The 15,067-nt window shown below is 41.9% G+C and overlaps 1 protein-coding gene across 1 annotated transcript; it reads left to right on the top strand.

Moving 5' to 3' along the window:
* Positions 1-2,039: 2,039 nt before the first annotated feature.
* Positions 2,040-2,529, top strand: ETDB (embryonic testis differentiation homolog B). The gene has a single exon (XM_030762702.2). It carries the CDS (start codon positions 2,189-2,191, stop codon positions 2,357-2,359), a length of 171 nt encoding a protein of 56 aa, XP_030618562.1. The 5' UTR covers positions 2,040-2,188; the 3' UTR covers positions 2,360-2,529.
* The last annotated feature ends 12,538 nt before the right edge of the window (positions 2,530-15,067 follow it).

The following is a 15,067-nucleotide window of genomic DNA, read 5'->3' as shown; positions in this document are numbered from 1 at the left end:
CCTGTTTCAATTACTAATTCTATAAATTTTAATATATAGTATGACACCTCCCCCCCGCCCCCGGACTAATCCCTCACATTTTCTCTTCAAGGTAATTTTATAATCTACTCCTCCAGTTCCACATACACAATCAAAATCCTGTTGTAATTTATGACTTGGATTGCACTGAATTCATAGATTAATTTAGAGAATAATTGACACCATTCCAAAAATTAGTCTTCCTTTCCAAAAGAAAGTTATTTTAAAATATTATTTTAGTGTCCAAACAGGAAGCTCATAAAAAGTTTCATGTATATTTTCCCTATGCTTTTTTAAAAGTTACTTATATCTATAGGTGTTTTATAATGCTTGGGATATTTTGAACATGACATTTTATTTCTATTTCCTAATTATTAGAAGAGTATGCAAAATTTATTTATTTTTTATGTGTTTAACTTATGTCAACCAAGCTTTCCTGATCTACTTGCCTTGGTTTTTCCAGGAAGGCAAACCCTTAAGAAAAAGATAGGGCTTCCCTGGTGGTGCAGTGGTTGAGAGCCCGCCTGCCGATGAAGGGGACACGGGTTCGAGCCCCGGTCCGGGAAGATCCCACATGCCGCAGAGCGGCTGGGCCCGTGAGCCATGGCCGCTGAGCCTGCGCGTCCGGAGCCTGTGCTCCGCAGCGGGAGAGGCCACAACAGTGAGAGGCCCGCGTACCGCCAAAAAAAAAAAGAAAAAGTCAGTTTTGCCACTTCCTTTTGTTAATAAAATACTGTACACTAACAACAGTTCTCATGCCTCTCTAATTTCTTTTAGACACTGAACACAGTATCTTAGTGATTTTTCCATGGTTCTATATGGAATGGGAGGAAATCTGGATGCCTGAGCCTTCTCTGCCACTCAAGGAAGGGAGTGTTTGACCTGGGTCCATCTCATAGACCTCCATGCCTCAACTTTCTTCAGTTGTCATATAAGATTGACCACAGTAGGGTCACCAGTGTAGGAATATGTTAAATTTCATCATAATAGTCACGTTAGACTCTTAGGACAGCACTAATAATAAAAAAAACCCCACCACTAACAACAAAGCCCTGTCCTCACCATTACCCCTCTTATAGCCTGTGAGAATCCATGTCCTACTGATAGACAATAGCCACTAGGATCACTCATTAATGTTAACTATATTGCTCCATAGCAGAGACTTGCAAGGTAATATGGCTTGAGAAGTATGGTTACTCATAGCCAAAATTTCTACAAGTAAACACCCCACTTCTGAATTGTGTGTTATTAAAGTAATTTCAGAGTTGTGGACAAGGCTGTATCCAGAGATTGAGAAGGAAACAGAAAATTCTACCTGGGGCTAAGTTCCTGTTTGGAATTTGAGGCCAAAATTGCTGAATGTTGCCCAGTGGACCTATTGATATGCAATGGGTGTTGCTAACTCCTCACACAGGAGACTTTTTTTTTAACATCTTTATTGGAGTATAATTGTTTTACAATGGTGTGTTAGTTTCTGATGTATAACAAAGTGAATCAGCTATACATATACGTATATCTCCATATCTCCTCCCTCTTACGTCTACAGGAGATGTTTTAATAGAGAGATTTTGACTGAGCCATGGAAGATCTCTGAGGCCAAGAGAAATGAGTATCCCCTCCAGGGAACAGATATGAAGATGGTACCCAAATATGGGTAGCATTTGCCCCTTTTCCAGCACCTCTCAGTCACTCACTGTTTAGCCTTGAGACAATCTAGGTGGTGGCATCCATGGTATGTGGTCAAAAAGTTCTGAGAGTCATTGTGAGTCATCATGACTCCTCTTGGGTCTGACCAATCAGGCCCTGACACTCAGAATAAGACAGGGAGAGAGAGAATTCTCCCTCTCACTTCTTGCCATCTCTTCAGGGTGCTCCTTCCAGAGAAACCTGAGTGGTCTGAGAGGCAACGTATCCAGATATACCAAGGTAATGTAATATTGTTTTGTACCATCACCATACTACTCCGCCTGATGAACCCCAACCCTACTAGAGAAAAGGGGGAAGAGTATGGGACTGTCGTTTGCTTATAGAGAAGTGATGTGTGAGTGTGGCAGGGAGATTGTGAGGGCAAGAGGCCCCAGGGTCCACTGGATTAAGTGGGTTTCATCGTCTTTTTCAGGCCGTCTCGGTTGTGCTGTCTTCCTGAAGCCATTTGTGGCGTCAACCAGTCATGGATAAAGGAACCTCTGAAGTCAGTCCCAACATGCCTACATTGACCATCAAGAAGAAAGAAAAATCCAAGAAGGTCACCAACAGTGTGGTGATCTTTTTACTTGCTAGGCAACTGGGGAAGCACAGAAGTGATGTGGATTTGTCCAGGTGGGTGTGGATGCTGAATTAAGTCACACCCAGGGCCAAGAAGTCATAAAATTTTAGAAAAAAAATTTTTTTTTCTAAAATTTAATCTTAGAAAACAAAAAAGACAACAAAATGTAGAAGAACAAACTCCTCGTTTCAGCTGTTAAAATAAAAGCAGCATCTTCACTCCTTTTGGCTTGATATTTTTTTACGCCGATAGTTTTCCTGACTTACACTGGAGAGGGGATTCTAGTCATCCTAACAGTCTATGCAGGGGCTCTCAGACACAGCAGAGATGGTGAGATCACACTGCATGTCAGATTTCTTTCACCTTTAATCCAAAAAAAAAAAGCAAGGGAATAGTTTTGTAGTTCTTGGTCACTCAAGGACCCAAGTCTCCTGTCCCCTACGTGTTTTGGAAAGACATCCACTGTGTTCGTTCCCCTCTAAAACCTGGTTGCTTATCCTGGTGAGAAGACATTAAGAACAGGTCATGAGTCGGGGCGGGGGTGCACTTAGGATACTCTTTTTTAAATTTTGATGCTCATGAGAATATCATTTAGATATTCTACAGCATCAAAGAGTCTTTGTTGGTTCTATTTAATATGAAAACATCAGAACACAAGGCATTTAGAAATGGGAGCATCGTGCCTTCAAGGCCTTCTAAAGGTATTTGTTCTTGTTATTCTCCCCAAATAAGTGGAATCCCAGTTCCCTTTATCTGTGCCATGTGAAGCACACCTGTTCAGGCCACAGCTGGGTGGAGAAAATCCACTGGACTGAAGTGAGGCCAGCTCCTAGGTCAACTGCGAGGGCACCCACAAAGAGAGCTTCCCAAAGGGATGTGCTGGGAGAGCCAGATGTTCACTGGGAGACATTGGAAACAGAAGTGCGTGGGAAATTGGGCACCCAGAGCGGGAGCTAAGCTGGAGGGGGGACAGGGAGAGCTGGGCGGCAGGAGCAGTGTGGGTGTGGGGAAGCCTGCTCACCAGTGAGATGCTTGGCTGATCCTGCCTGCCTCAGACTTGGCTGACTCCCCAGAGTGATTGGTACCCATACTCCACATCTCCCAGGGGTGGCCTGACCATCCGCGGAGGACTGACTGCTGCGGGAGGCATCACATGCACTCGTGTGACCTCTGACCCCTCACCCGCAGAGTGGGGAGGCATGGACTCACGTGAGGTTCTGGGTGGGTTCAAGCCCAGAGAGGGCCTCCTCACAGAGGTTCGGTGATGTGCTGAACTTACAGGAGGAAAATATCCCTCACGTACTGGGAGCATGAGGTCTCAAGCATCACAAATGCGAAATTCAAAAGGGGACTGGCTGGCAAAAAGAGAGAGACAGACAGACGGAAACAGACGGAGACAGAGGCAGAAAGAGAGATTTGGTTGGGATCCTCCTAAATGAAGTTTTCTCAGGAGATGTTTGTGGAGGCCATAACAGAGAATCTGGATGCAGGTGAGGCTCAGGGACTAGAGGTTGATTGGAGAGCGCCTCACGCTGTGTCACGGAATTATATACTGTCTCCTTCCGCTCTTTAATTTCTGTCTGCTGTCTCTCATTGGCCAAAGCTATCTGCCAGCCAGAGAACAAGAAAACCACAGTAACGCAGTCTATGGGTTTCAGCTTCCTGGGGCATAGAGCAGTGGAAAGAAGGGAGTAGGATTTACCTTTCGGACAAACAGTAAGTAGAACAAGCCGCTGCTTTTTCCACAGCTAGCACCCACTGTTGATTTGCTCAGACGAAGAAATGCTTTGCCCAGCACAGGGTAACATAGTGCTATCAGCCACCTTATCACTGAAAGGTGAGATCAATTTGGCCATAGTCCTGTCTGGAACCTAAACTATAACCTTAGTGGTCAGCTACCAGTTTTGTTGCCCGAAGACCTAAAAATGGGCAGGAGACAATGATCAATGTCAGTTTCCAATTTAACAGAAGTATGGCAATGTTCCATGGGAGAGGCGTTCTTGCCTTGAGTACTCTAACCTTCAGACCCTCCAAGCCCAGCTTTGAGGGGAAAGACAGGGAAATAAAAATCTGTAATTGTCTTTTTAGGTATAAGAATGGGAGGAGTCACTGTCTACCCATCCTGGCCTGGGGGAATGGCACCATAGGTCGCTTGTGGGTCCAGAGCTTGATCTGCTGTCTCTCGGACAGCCCTCCAGCCTCGCAGGCTTCTGTCTCCTATATAGAAGTCTCAGCACACTATTCCAGCACCATATGAGGCCAGATGCTTCTGTGGGATGGCAAGACCAGTGGATTGCAAGGGCCTGGGCTCACATACAGATTCAGCTGCTGTTGAAAGTGTTACTGGACAAAAGTAATGTCAGAAAAATTGTTCATGAGTCCAAGAATTATGGCTCTCATAGAATGACTAAGAATGAGGAAGGCAAATCTAAATCCTGAATACATGTACACCCTTTTGTGGAAAATTTAAGCAGCTCTCCCTGGTGAAGTAATACTAGGCACATATTGGGTGTTTGCTAAGAACTTAAGGAGGTACTAAATAGTGCCTCTCATTTTCAGAGAACTTTGGAAATGCTCTTCTCTAGGGAAACGAGTGGAAGTGAGCCAATGCCCTCCCTTTGTGGTTTTCTGAACCAGAACTGACTTCTCCTAACCTCTCCTGAAGCCAGTGGCTCTCCTGACATTTGAATATACATTGATCTCAGCACCCTTGCACAAGGGACGAAGGAGGGATTCCCTGGCCTAAATAGTATGAGATACCTGAACACACAATACCCAATTCTGGACAGATGGGATTGGAAGCAGTTATTAGTCACATATTCTCACAGCCCAGGAAAGGAGGACATGGCACATCATGCAGGACCACACAGGGGTTGCACTCAGGACCTGAGGGAACCAGGAGGAACTGGGGGAGGTAGGTTTTGTAGTGACAAGAATGAGGATTAGCCCTTCATTCATATGGGAGGATGTAATTGGTTTGTTTGAATAATTCTGGTTAAGGACCAGGTGCACTGCAGCCAGTCCAGCCAATATGGGAACTACCTGGGTGTGGAGCTTTGCCCACTGGGTCGGGAGCATATCTTGCAAAAGCAGGGGGAATCGTGGCTAGGCCTTTGGGACCCTGTGAGGCTCAGAGATGTCAAGGCAGCACACGGAATTTCAGGCCTTGCGACACACAGCAGTGGATGAAATCACTGAGGAGGGAATGAACTGAGGAGAGGAGTGAGTCCACAAAGAACTTTGAAGAAGGCTGAGACATTAAGGGTGCACTCAGCAATTGATAGACAGCAACTAGGCAGTCAGGAAGAACGAGCGATGGGTGTAGAAGCTACGATACAGTGGGACATGGCTTGATGTTTTGGTGTACCTACAATGCAAGGAATTTTAGAGCATCCTGGTATTAGTTCTATCATCTCTCTAGCTCTCACAACTTCTCCTCCAAAATCTGTAGGCCATTTGCCTTTTTGCTCTCAGGTGGATGCCATGTCATATGGGCTGGAGATGATGCCTCTGGGATCCCACAAGTTGTAGGTATTTCAGAACAGATTCTTCAGAACTTGCCTGGGCACACAAAGTGCACCACTAACCATATTCACCAACTTCCCTCTTCCAGCTCCAGATATGTCTTCCTATGCCTTTACGAAACTGGCTTAAGGAGTGTTTCTACATAATGTCTAAAAATATTTATTCTGAGAAACAGTAGGACAACTTGTAGTAAAAATAGAGGAATTCTAAAACTGTAGATTTCAGTACTGAGCTTGCAAAATTAGTTGATGGAGATCCATGAAAAAATTTTGAAACCATTTGCAACTGTGTATCCATTTATTAATTGATGTGATAAAGCTAAGAGTTGTTACGATCTACAGACCAGGCAGTACTTAGGGCCAGTTCACCCCGCTACCCTGACTCCCCCAGGGAACCTTTAAATGACAATTAGAAGCTCTCAGCCTGGGTGGAGAGGGGCAGGACCTGGAGAAAGAGACAGCACAGAGGGACAAGTGGTGTTAAACTCCCTCAATATCATATATTCCCTGTATACATATATTTCCAGATATATTATATTTAAGTTGGCACTTTAATTATTGAAATAATTACTGATAATAACAACACTCATCAATTCATTCAAAAATATTTATTGACATTTCTGTGTGCTAGCCATACGACAGTGATCAAAAGATACAAATATTCCCGCCCTCGTTGAGCTTACATTATAATTAAGATTTGTTGATTTCTCAGGGCCCGTGCCAAACATTTCATGGGCATAGTATATTCCTTTCAATAATACTATGGAGTAGGTACTTTTAGCCTTGTGTTTCACATAAGGAAGCTATGATTCAAATAACTTCAATAACTTGCCTAAGATAAAGCACGGTACCTTGTAAAAATGGGTTTCAAATCCAAGTGGAGCTTCATCTAAAATCTGTGCTCTTAAATACTATGCTACTATGTTACCATTTATTTTTTTATTTTTTATTTTTTTAAAGGTGTAAACTCTTTTTTAAAATTTATTTATTTATTTTTGGCTCTGTTGGGTCTTCGTTTCTGTGTGAGGGCTTTCTCCAGTTGTGGCAAGCGGGGGCCACTGTTCATCGCGGTGCGCAGGCCTCTCACTGTTGCGGCCTCTCCCGTTGTGGAGCACAGGCTCCAGACGCGCAGAGCTCAGTAGTTGTGGCTCATGGGCTTAGTTGCTCCGCGGCATGTGGGATCCTCCCAGACCAGGGCTCGAACCCGTGTCCTTTGCATTGGCAGGCAGATTCCCAACCACTGCGCCAGCAGGGAAGCCCAGTTGCCATTTATTTTTAAACTACCTAAAACTGTAGCTGAATATATGGTCATAGAATATCCACATGACTACTGAGTATTTAAGTTTTATTTAATAAATGCCAACAAATTCTACTAAGTTTTATTTAATGAATGAATAAAAGTATTTAATTATTTATTTAATAAATGGCAATTCCTCAGAGTCAATCATGACATGAATATTAAATTGTAGAACTCATTTTCTATTAACTTTGGTAGATTCTTTCTGTACTTTGTGAATTTACACGTGGCAATGTATGACAATGTAGGACAACATAGACAATTTTTCAATTAAACTTGGAAGAGGAAAGGAGATATTTACTAAAGTTTTGGGAAGATAAGAAGAGATTATATCACATGTCACACAGTTAAACTTTCTAAAAAAATTCTCTCTAGTTTCCCAAGTTTCACCTAACTACTGTTAGGTTTATCTCCTCAGCATCAGTGTCTTCTCTCTCACAGATTCCCTCAACCCTCTCCCAAGCCGCTCTAGGTCCTCATGATTTTCCCCAGTCCTTTACAGCCTCTCGCCAAAATTTGGTTTGCCAGCCTACCTAATAGGACTAATGCTAGCAATGAGATTTCAGCAAAGCAGATACGCTCCACAGCCACTCTCTTTGTGCCTCTGGCTAGTTTCATTTTAACACATTACATTTTACAAATATTTTTACAGTTTGAATTTTATATTTTGTAGTTTTGTAATAGCTTAAAAACCATACCTCATATTTAAAAAATCATTTATTTTAGTGGAAATTTTAGAACAGTGAAAATGTAAAAGAAAAAAATAGGAAACTTCTATAATTACATGCTCAAGAATTAACCAGAATTAAAATTCAGAAATATATTGCAGCTATGTTTCCATATGATTAAATACTTGTCAGATGACATAGTCTTTTACTGACTACATCATCATGTATTCATTCATTCATTAAAACATATTTTTGAACCTCTACTTATGTGCTCTAACATGTATGGTGTTTTTGACATATTATATAGAGTAAATAATAATTTTTAAACAAATTTCAGCCACATACCTTTATAGTTTGTGATTTAATTTAGTACATAAGCTTTAGAATTTATAGAACTAATCAAATGAAAATGTTAACATAGAGTATGGAAAAAGCATTGAACACATTTTTTAAAAACATGGTTACATAATTAGGAACCAAGATATTTATTTTTTATTATATATTTAAATTTTCATTAAAAATAATAAAATTAGTCCCTGAAATATGTACCTTTGAAATGAAAGTCATCTTTGAAAAACATTGACATTTTTGTTGAGTACATGTATGCTTGGGGAAAACGTAATTGCTTGTTTGGTTTCCAGGCAGCAAATTATGCTCAGAGACTGAGATTGTCTTTGACAATAATTTATTTAACACAGGTTCACTGCGGGAGTTAGAGTAATTTCACAACCCAATGGCATACAGGATAATGTCTCTTAATAAGCCAATGAAGAAATGACACACTCCAAACCAATACTAGATTAATCACACTATGGTTCCTGGCAAGGGGGAAATGAAAGGAATAAAGTCCAAATTTAGTTAAGTCCAAGTTTCTACAGTGGGTTCTCGAAAGAGTGCGCTTAGCTAACCACGAGCTGACGTTCAGCTGCCAGGGCAAAACGTTGCTAGGGCACGTTGCTAGGGCAAGAAGACGCCATGTTGGCAGGCGGGGCACGTTGCTAGGGCAAGAAGACGCCATGTTGGCGGGCGGGGCACGTTGCTAGGGCAAGAGACGTCATGGTGGCGGCCAAAGCATCTCCTTAGGCCGCTGCAGGGTTTTCACCACTGCAGGCAGAGTTGCTTTGTCCGGGCAGTAGCTAGTCCCCACCCCCACCCACTCTCAACCCAAAGTCTTCAGAGAACTATTTAGATCAGCAAAGAGTCGTCTTGCCCAGACCGAACACTCTGGAGATGCTGTTCACACCTCTTGGTATTTAAAGCTTAAATGTTCCCCAGCCATAGTCGCTCCTCCTCGCGTTCTTACGGATAAGCCCCCAGCAATGCCTGTCAATAGTTGAACTAATGTGTGCTTATCGACAACCACAGATGTCAGTGATGACATCCTGACACAGCTTCCTCAGTGTGAACAACTTCACTCTTAGAGCAAAACAGCTTCATTCTTAGATCAGAACAAGTGGGTTTGAAATATCAAACAAACACACAATAATAATTCTCAAAACTCACAAAAAATACATCTTATGATAAATTAGCAAAACACAATTTCTTTCAAGATATTTGCTTTATTCACTTTCCTCTGCTTTCGTCTAATGGATATTCACTGCCTGATGGATAGTAACAATAAAACAATGCAGCTGAGGGCTTCCCTGGTGGCGCAGTGGTTGAGAGTCCGCCTGCCGATGCAGGGGACACGGGTTCGTGCCCTGGTCCAGGAAGATCCCACATGCCGCGGAGCGGCTGGGCCCATGAGCCATGGCCACTGAGCCTGCCTGTCTGGAGCCTGTGCTCCGCAATGGGAGAGGCCACAACAGTGAGAGGCCCACGTACAGCAAAAAAGAAAAAAAAAGGACAGTGGGACAGGGGTTGGAAGTGCGTGGAATAAGAACTACCCTTTACTTTATAAAAGTATATACTATTCAAGTATTTTTATACTAAGCTTGTTTTATAATCAAAACCTAATTTTTAAGTCACTTTGTTTAGCTCTTATTTGAGCTAATAATACTAAATACAAGTCTTCATAAATGAGCACTATTACTGTTTCCTTTGAACAACATCAAATATCACCCTAACAATGTATATTTGTATATTGCTATAGAATTAAAAAATAATTGTACAGCACCACCCTATTAATTCTCACAGCAACCTAATTATATTGGAGCATGTATGTTATCTCTGTTTAAAATATCTTGCCTCCAATTACCTAGCTATAAAATATGAACCCGGAATCCATTTAGTACATAATTCATTAAAACATGTTTAAAATATTTTGCTGAATTTATGATTGTGAAAGTCTTGGCTAAAATAGAAAGTTTTGGCTAAAAAGAATACTCAGGGCTTCCCTGGTGGCTCAGTGGTTAAGAATCCGCCTGCCAATGCAGGGGACACGGGTTCGAGCCCTGGTCCGGGAAGATCCCACATGCCGTGGAGCAACAAAGCCCATGTACCCCAACTACTGAGCCTGCACTCTAGAGCCCGCAAGCCGCAACGACTGAGCCCGTATGCCACAACTACTGAAGCCCGTGCATCTAGGGCCCGTGCTCCGCAGCGAGAAGCCACTGCAATGAGAAGCCCGCGCACCACAATAAAGAGTAGCCCCCGCTCGCCGCAACTAGAGAAAGCCCGTGCGCAGCAACAAAGACCCAACGCAGCCAAAAATAAATAAATAAAATAAATAAATTTATTAAAAAAAAAAGATTACTCAGAGGAGTACCTTGAGGGAATTCCCTGGCTGTCCAGTGGTTAGGACTCAGTACTTTCACTGCTCAGGGCCCGGGTTCGATCCCTGGTGGGGGAACTAAAATCCCACAAGCCGCACGGTGCGGCCAAAAAGAAAAAGTTAAAAAATAAAAGAGTACCTCGCGGTGCTAGATGTGGGTGTGGGTGGATATCAGTATATAAAAGTTAGCTTTAAATCAGCATCCAAACATTCTCTTTTCTGTGAGCCTTTTCTTGGTTCGATTTCACCACATTTTTTTTACTTCTGTTGAATTGCACTCTCATTTCAAAAAATGAAACAATTTGAATAAACTCATGTTTGTTAAACAACTGTCCATCTTTGAAATAAAATTAAGCTGGCCTTAAATATGAACTCTACACAACCTTGAATCTATCTCCCCTGTGAATATCAAGGAAACAGAGCCCTAAATTCAGTTTTTAAATTATTTTGCAATTTTCCAGGATGTTTAAATAATAAGGTACAGATAGCTGAGGATTAAGATACAAATTCAGGGCAAAGAAATGAAGATTAGAAAAGTAAGATTTGCTAGACAGGCTAGTGGGATGGATCTTTTGTGTTGCACAAATGATGCTTATGGGGATCTAAACTCACCGTTTTCATGGAGACCTTTGTGCCTGGCTGAAATCTATTATTTTTTTTATTAAGATGGCAACCACTTAGTTTGTGGGATCTCTGATGCATCTTGCTTTGCTTTCTCTTAAACTGTTTGTGAATGAAACCAGACATTAAACTATGTTAATGCAGTGTCCTGACTTTGGGAGCTGTTCCTCCACTACATTTGTGATTTTTTAAAGCTCATCTATGGTTCATTTAGCCATGGTGCTGGGAGGAAGAAGCAGATGAGTAGGATGCCTGGAACTGCCTGCACAGTTGCCTGGGAAGGAGGGGAAAGTGACCTTTCATCTTTGTTTGCCAGACTATAGTTTTCAAGTATTTAAAGACCATTTCTTTGCAGACGATATAGAAAGGGCAAAAATAAAAGTGAAAACTAAATGCATCTGTTTTTTAAATGCTTTCATTATTAATGTTGTTGTTATGATGATGTTAGCTTTATTTAATAATTCAGGCTGAGAGCTATGTGTAGAGAACAGTAATAATTTATTTCTGGCCCCATAGTTGTCAGTTCACTTTAGTCAGTAACTCAAATATTGATAAAGTAAAAGGCAAATAACCAAATTAAACAAAAAGCAGTTTTAAGGATGGATGTGCCATTTCCCATGTGCCAGTTTTATAGAAGAACCATTGTAAACATTTAATAAGTGTTTTTAATAAAAAGTGGTGTGTTATAAATATATACTTTAGATTTTATGAAAGTTATGAATATCCATGGTTAAATAGCAATTTATAACTCAGTAAGAAGTCAACTAACTCGTGTCAGTATTTAATTTGATAATGCTTTGTTGTATGGTGTTTGCGGCTACTTTAAAGAAAACCAATTTTCTCTTCTACATTATCATGTCAGAAGCAGAAAAAGCACCTTTCCGCTCTAGCTCTCCATCTGTTGTTTCAGCCTTGCGGACATGGTATGCAATTGTTTGCCTAGCATACCATCAACATAAATGCAAGAAAGTCAGGTCCCACAGCAGCCTAACCACTTGTACTCAAATAGAGCTGTGAAAAACAGAACTTTTAACACACCAAAGCAGATTCTTTATTTTTTTTAAAATCTATTTATTTATTTATTATTTATTTTGGCTGTGTTGGGTCTTCGTTGCTGCGCATGGGCTTTCTCTAGTTGCTGTGAGCAGTGGCTACTCTTCATTGTGGTGTGTGGGCTTCTCATTGTGGTGGCTTCTCTTGTTGCGGAGCACAGGCTCTAGGCGCGCGGGCTTCAGTAGTTGTGGCTCGCAGGCTCTAGAGTGCAGGCTCAGTAGTTGTGGCGCACGGGCCTAGTTGCTCCACGGCACGTGGGATCTTCCCGGCCCAGGGCTTGAACCCGTGTCCCCTGCACTGGCAGGCGGATTCTTAACCACTGTGTCACCAGGGAAGCCCCAAAGCAGATTCTTGCTTTTGTCCATAAAAATGGAAATGTTTATAAGCAAATTTCTGTTGGTCAGAGCACAAAGCCAGCTTTTTTGGTAGCTGATTTATTCCCTGACAATAACTCCCTATAGAAAATAGTATTTTATATACTCAAAGTAATTCTAGATCCCAATAGCCATAGGATAAAATTGAGGACCTTAAGACAAAGTTATATAGTCAATAATATAACTGTGTCACCTTCCTCAATAGCCAATGCCTACAAAATAAAATTACTCTTCTTTGCATGCCCAAATCATCACGGCATAATTACCTATCCCCCCTTATTTGCTGGAGTTCAGCGCACTCCAAGAGTTATCACTAAGTATTCCTGAGCATTGAACGTGGGACCTGCTCACCTGTGCTCTGGAACATTCTGCTCCATGGCTTGCCCTTGACTTCTATTGCTCCCAGGCCTCTGGCGCTGCTGATAATGCAGAGAGGTGCTTGATCTTCTGGAAACAGCTGTTGTTCCTCCACTGTGGATGGTAACTCATCCTGCAACTCCAGGCTGTGGGACGGGACCCTGCTCCATCCAATTTCTCACAGCACAGATCACATGGAGCTGAGCGCTGTAAAGACCTCGTTGGAGGTGTAGGGAAGGCCCCATGTAGAAAGCGGCTTATACCCACTCCCAGACATGGCTGTTCACTGATCAGCAGCCCGTTCCAAGCATCTCAGCAGCCTCGAGGTGGGGAGCCATGGCATGCTTCATTACCCCACCCCAGAACCCAGAACCTTTAGCCACAGAAAAAGGAGGAAATTCTTTCCCCAAGCATACAACTCCTTTTCTGCCTCTGAATGGAGCCGGGACATTCGTTTTTCTCAGAGGGAATTGCACGCCCATCTCTACAGAAAGGACTCTGGACCCTATGGCCTGAAGAAGACCATCACAGTACAGAGCATTTAGCCAACGTTTGGCCTATTCCTGACTTAGATTACACCACAAAAGGCTCCTATGGTCCAATGCAGGGCATGCGGGATCAAACTCAGTCTAATTTCTAGCCAAAGGTTTTCCTTTAGTGACAAGTCAAGGGAAGATCAGGCCACTTATGCCCACTGATTTGCTGAGAACTGTTCACAATATTTATAGACATCTTTCAAACCCAACAGTGATCTCAGGCATAGGGCGCTTTTTGTCTATATATGCCTCTGTGTAGGCATAATCTGTTTTAAAATGCACCCAATTTATATTACTAAACAGTTCAAATCCTGTCTGTAGTACCTTCTGGATTCATACCTGCCTACTATCTGAATGACTGACCAGGCTCACCAAAGCGATCCCACCCTAAAAAAGGAAGCCTTCTGTAAAACCAAATTCCATTTGGCAGTGTAAAATGCAGGAACTGCAATTTTTATAAATGCAGCATTCCAGCTTAAAAAATTCCAAGATCGTGTCCCCAACAGGCCCTGCATTCATGACAGAACCATTAAGTTATAATTATCTCAGAATATAAGTCAGTCATACCAGAAGAATGACTGCATGCTCCAAAGGTATCTAACTTGTTCCCCCAAAATGAATGAGCCATTTGGGAGTTCTGGGGGAAAAAATATAGGGATAAAGAAGAAACAGTTATTTCTCAATTTGAAGTAGTCATTCCACAAACATTTAACTGACAGTCACTTTGTACTGGGGATTTTAATAGAATTAGGAGATACACATATTACAAATAAAATTTCTTTCTCTCCTCTAAGGACTCAAAATCTAGTGAAGAAGAAAGTCAGGTGAATAGTGCACAATTGGGTGATAAATATTAAAATGAAGTTATTAAGTAAAGCACCATTACAGGGTGGGTCAGACATCGTCCTCTGAAGAATGCTGTCTGGGGACTTCCCTGGCGGTCCAGTGGTTAAGACTCTGTGCTTCCACTGCAGGGGACACGGGTTCCATCCCTGGTCAGGGAACTAAGATTCTGCAAGCCACACAGCACGGCCAGAAGAAAAAAAGAGTGCTGTCTGAAGTGAGTGCTAAAAGGTAAACGTTCTCCAGTTAGCACCATACTAACTTCATGGTACATTTGGTGTAGCCTAAAGAGAATGGATGGATATGGATAAGTTACAACTAAATATATACATATATCCATTGAATGCTTACTGAACTAGGGGCACAAATCACAATTTGTGCAAAGATCTTTTCAATGAGGAACTTTTACAGCTCTTTTGTACATGGCTTTGATTAAGCAAATAATCTGAATAGTGCTTTTATTCTCGCAGAAAGTGGCTTTTAATCAGATTTTCCTTTGTTGTACGTGAAAGGGAGATCTCTCTCAAACACCAGGTTGTTGAGTCTCCTGCCAGAGATTTGTATCAGGTTAACAGAATTCAGGCATCTGTTAAGGAAAGGGTTGATGTAAAGTATGATTGCTACTGCAAACATTGCCTCAATAGCCTCTCCTTTAATGGTACGTGGAGTACTAGAGCTTTAATATTTGTTTTTAAGTAGAAAAATTATCAAAAATATAACTTCTAGCGTAAAATAATACAACTTGGCAAACTTAAGAAAATAAATTTGGAGACTTCCCTGGTGGCGCAGTGGTTAAG

The sequence above is a fragment of the Delphinapterus leucas genome, chromosome X (assembly GCF_059928025.1).
Source record: "Delphinapterus leucas isolate spDelLeu-1000000601 "Yukka" chromosome X, BTC_Dleu_Yukka2, whole genome shotgun sequence".
NCBI lineage: Eukaryota > Metazoa > Chordata > Mammalia > Artiodactyla > Monodontidae > Delphinapterus > Delphinapterus leucas.
Note: the sequence above shows the minus strand (reverse complement) of the source record. Positions and strands in the feature narration are given on the sequence as shown.

What these genes read in the sequence shown, in the direction of transcription:
- ETDB (XM_030762702.2), top strand. Translation starts at nt 2,189, where the DNA reads ATGGATAAAGGAACCTCTGAAGTCAGTCCCAACATGCCTACATTGACC.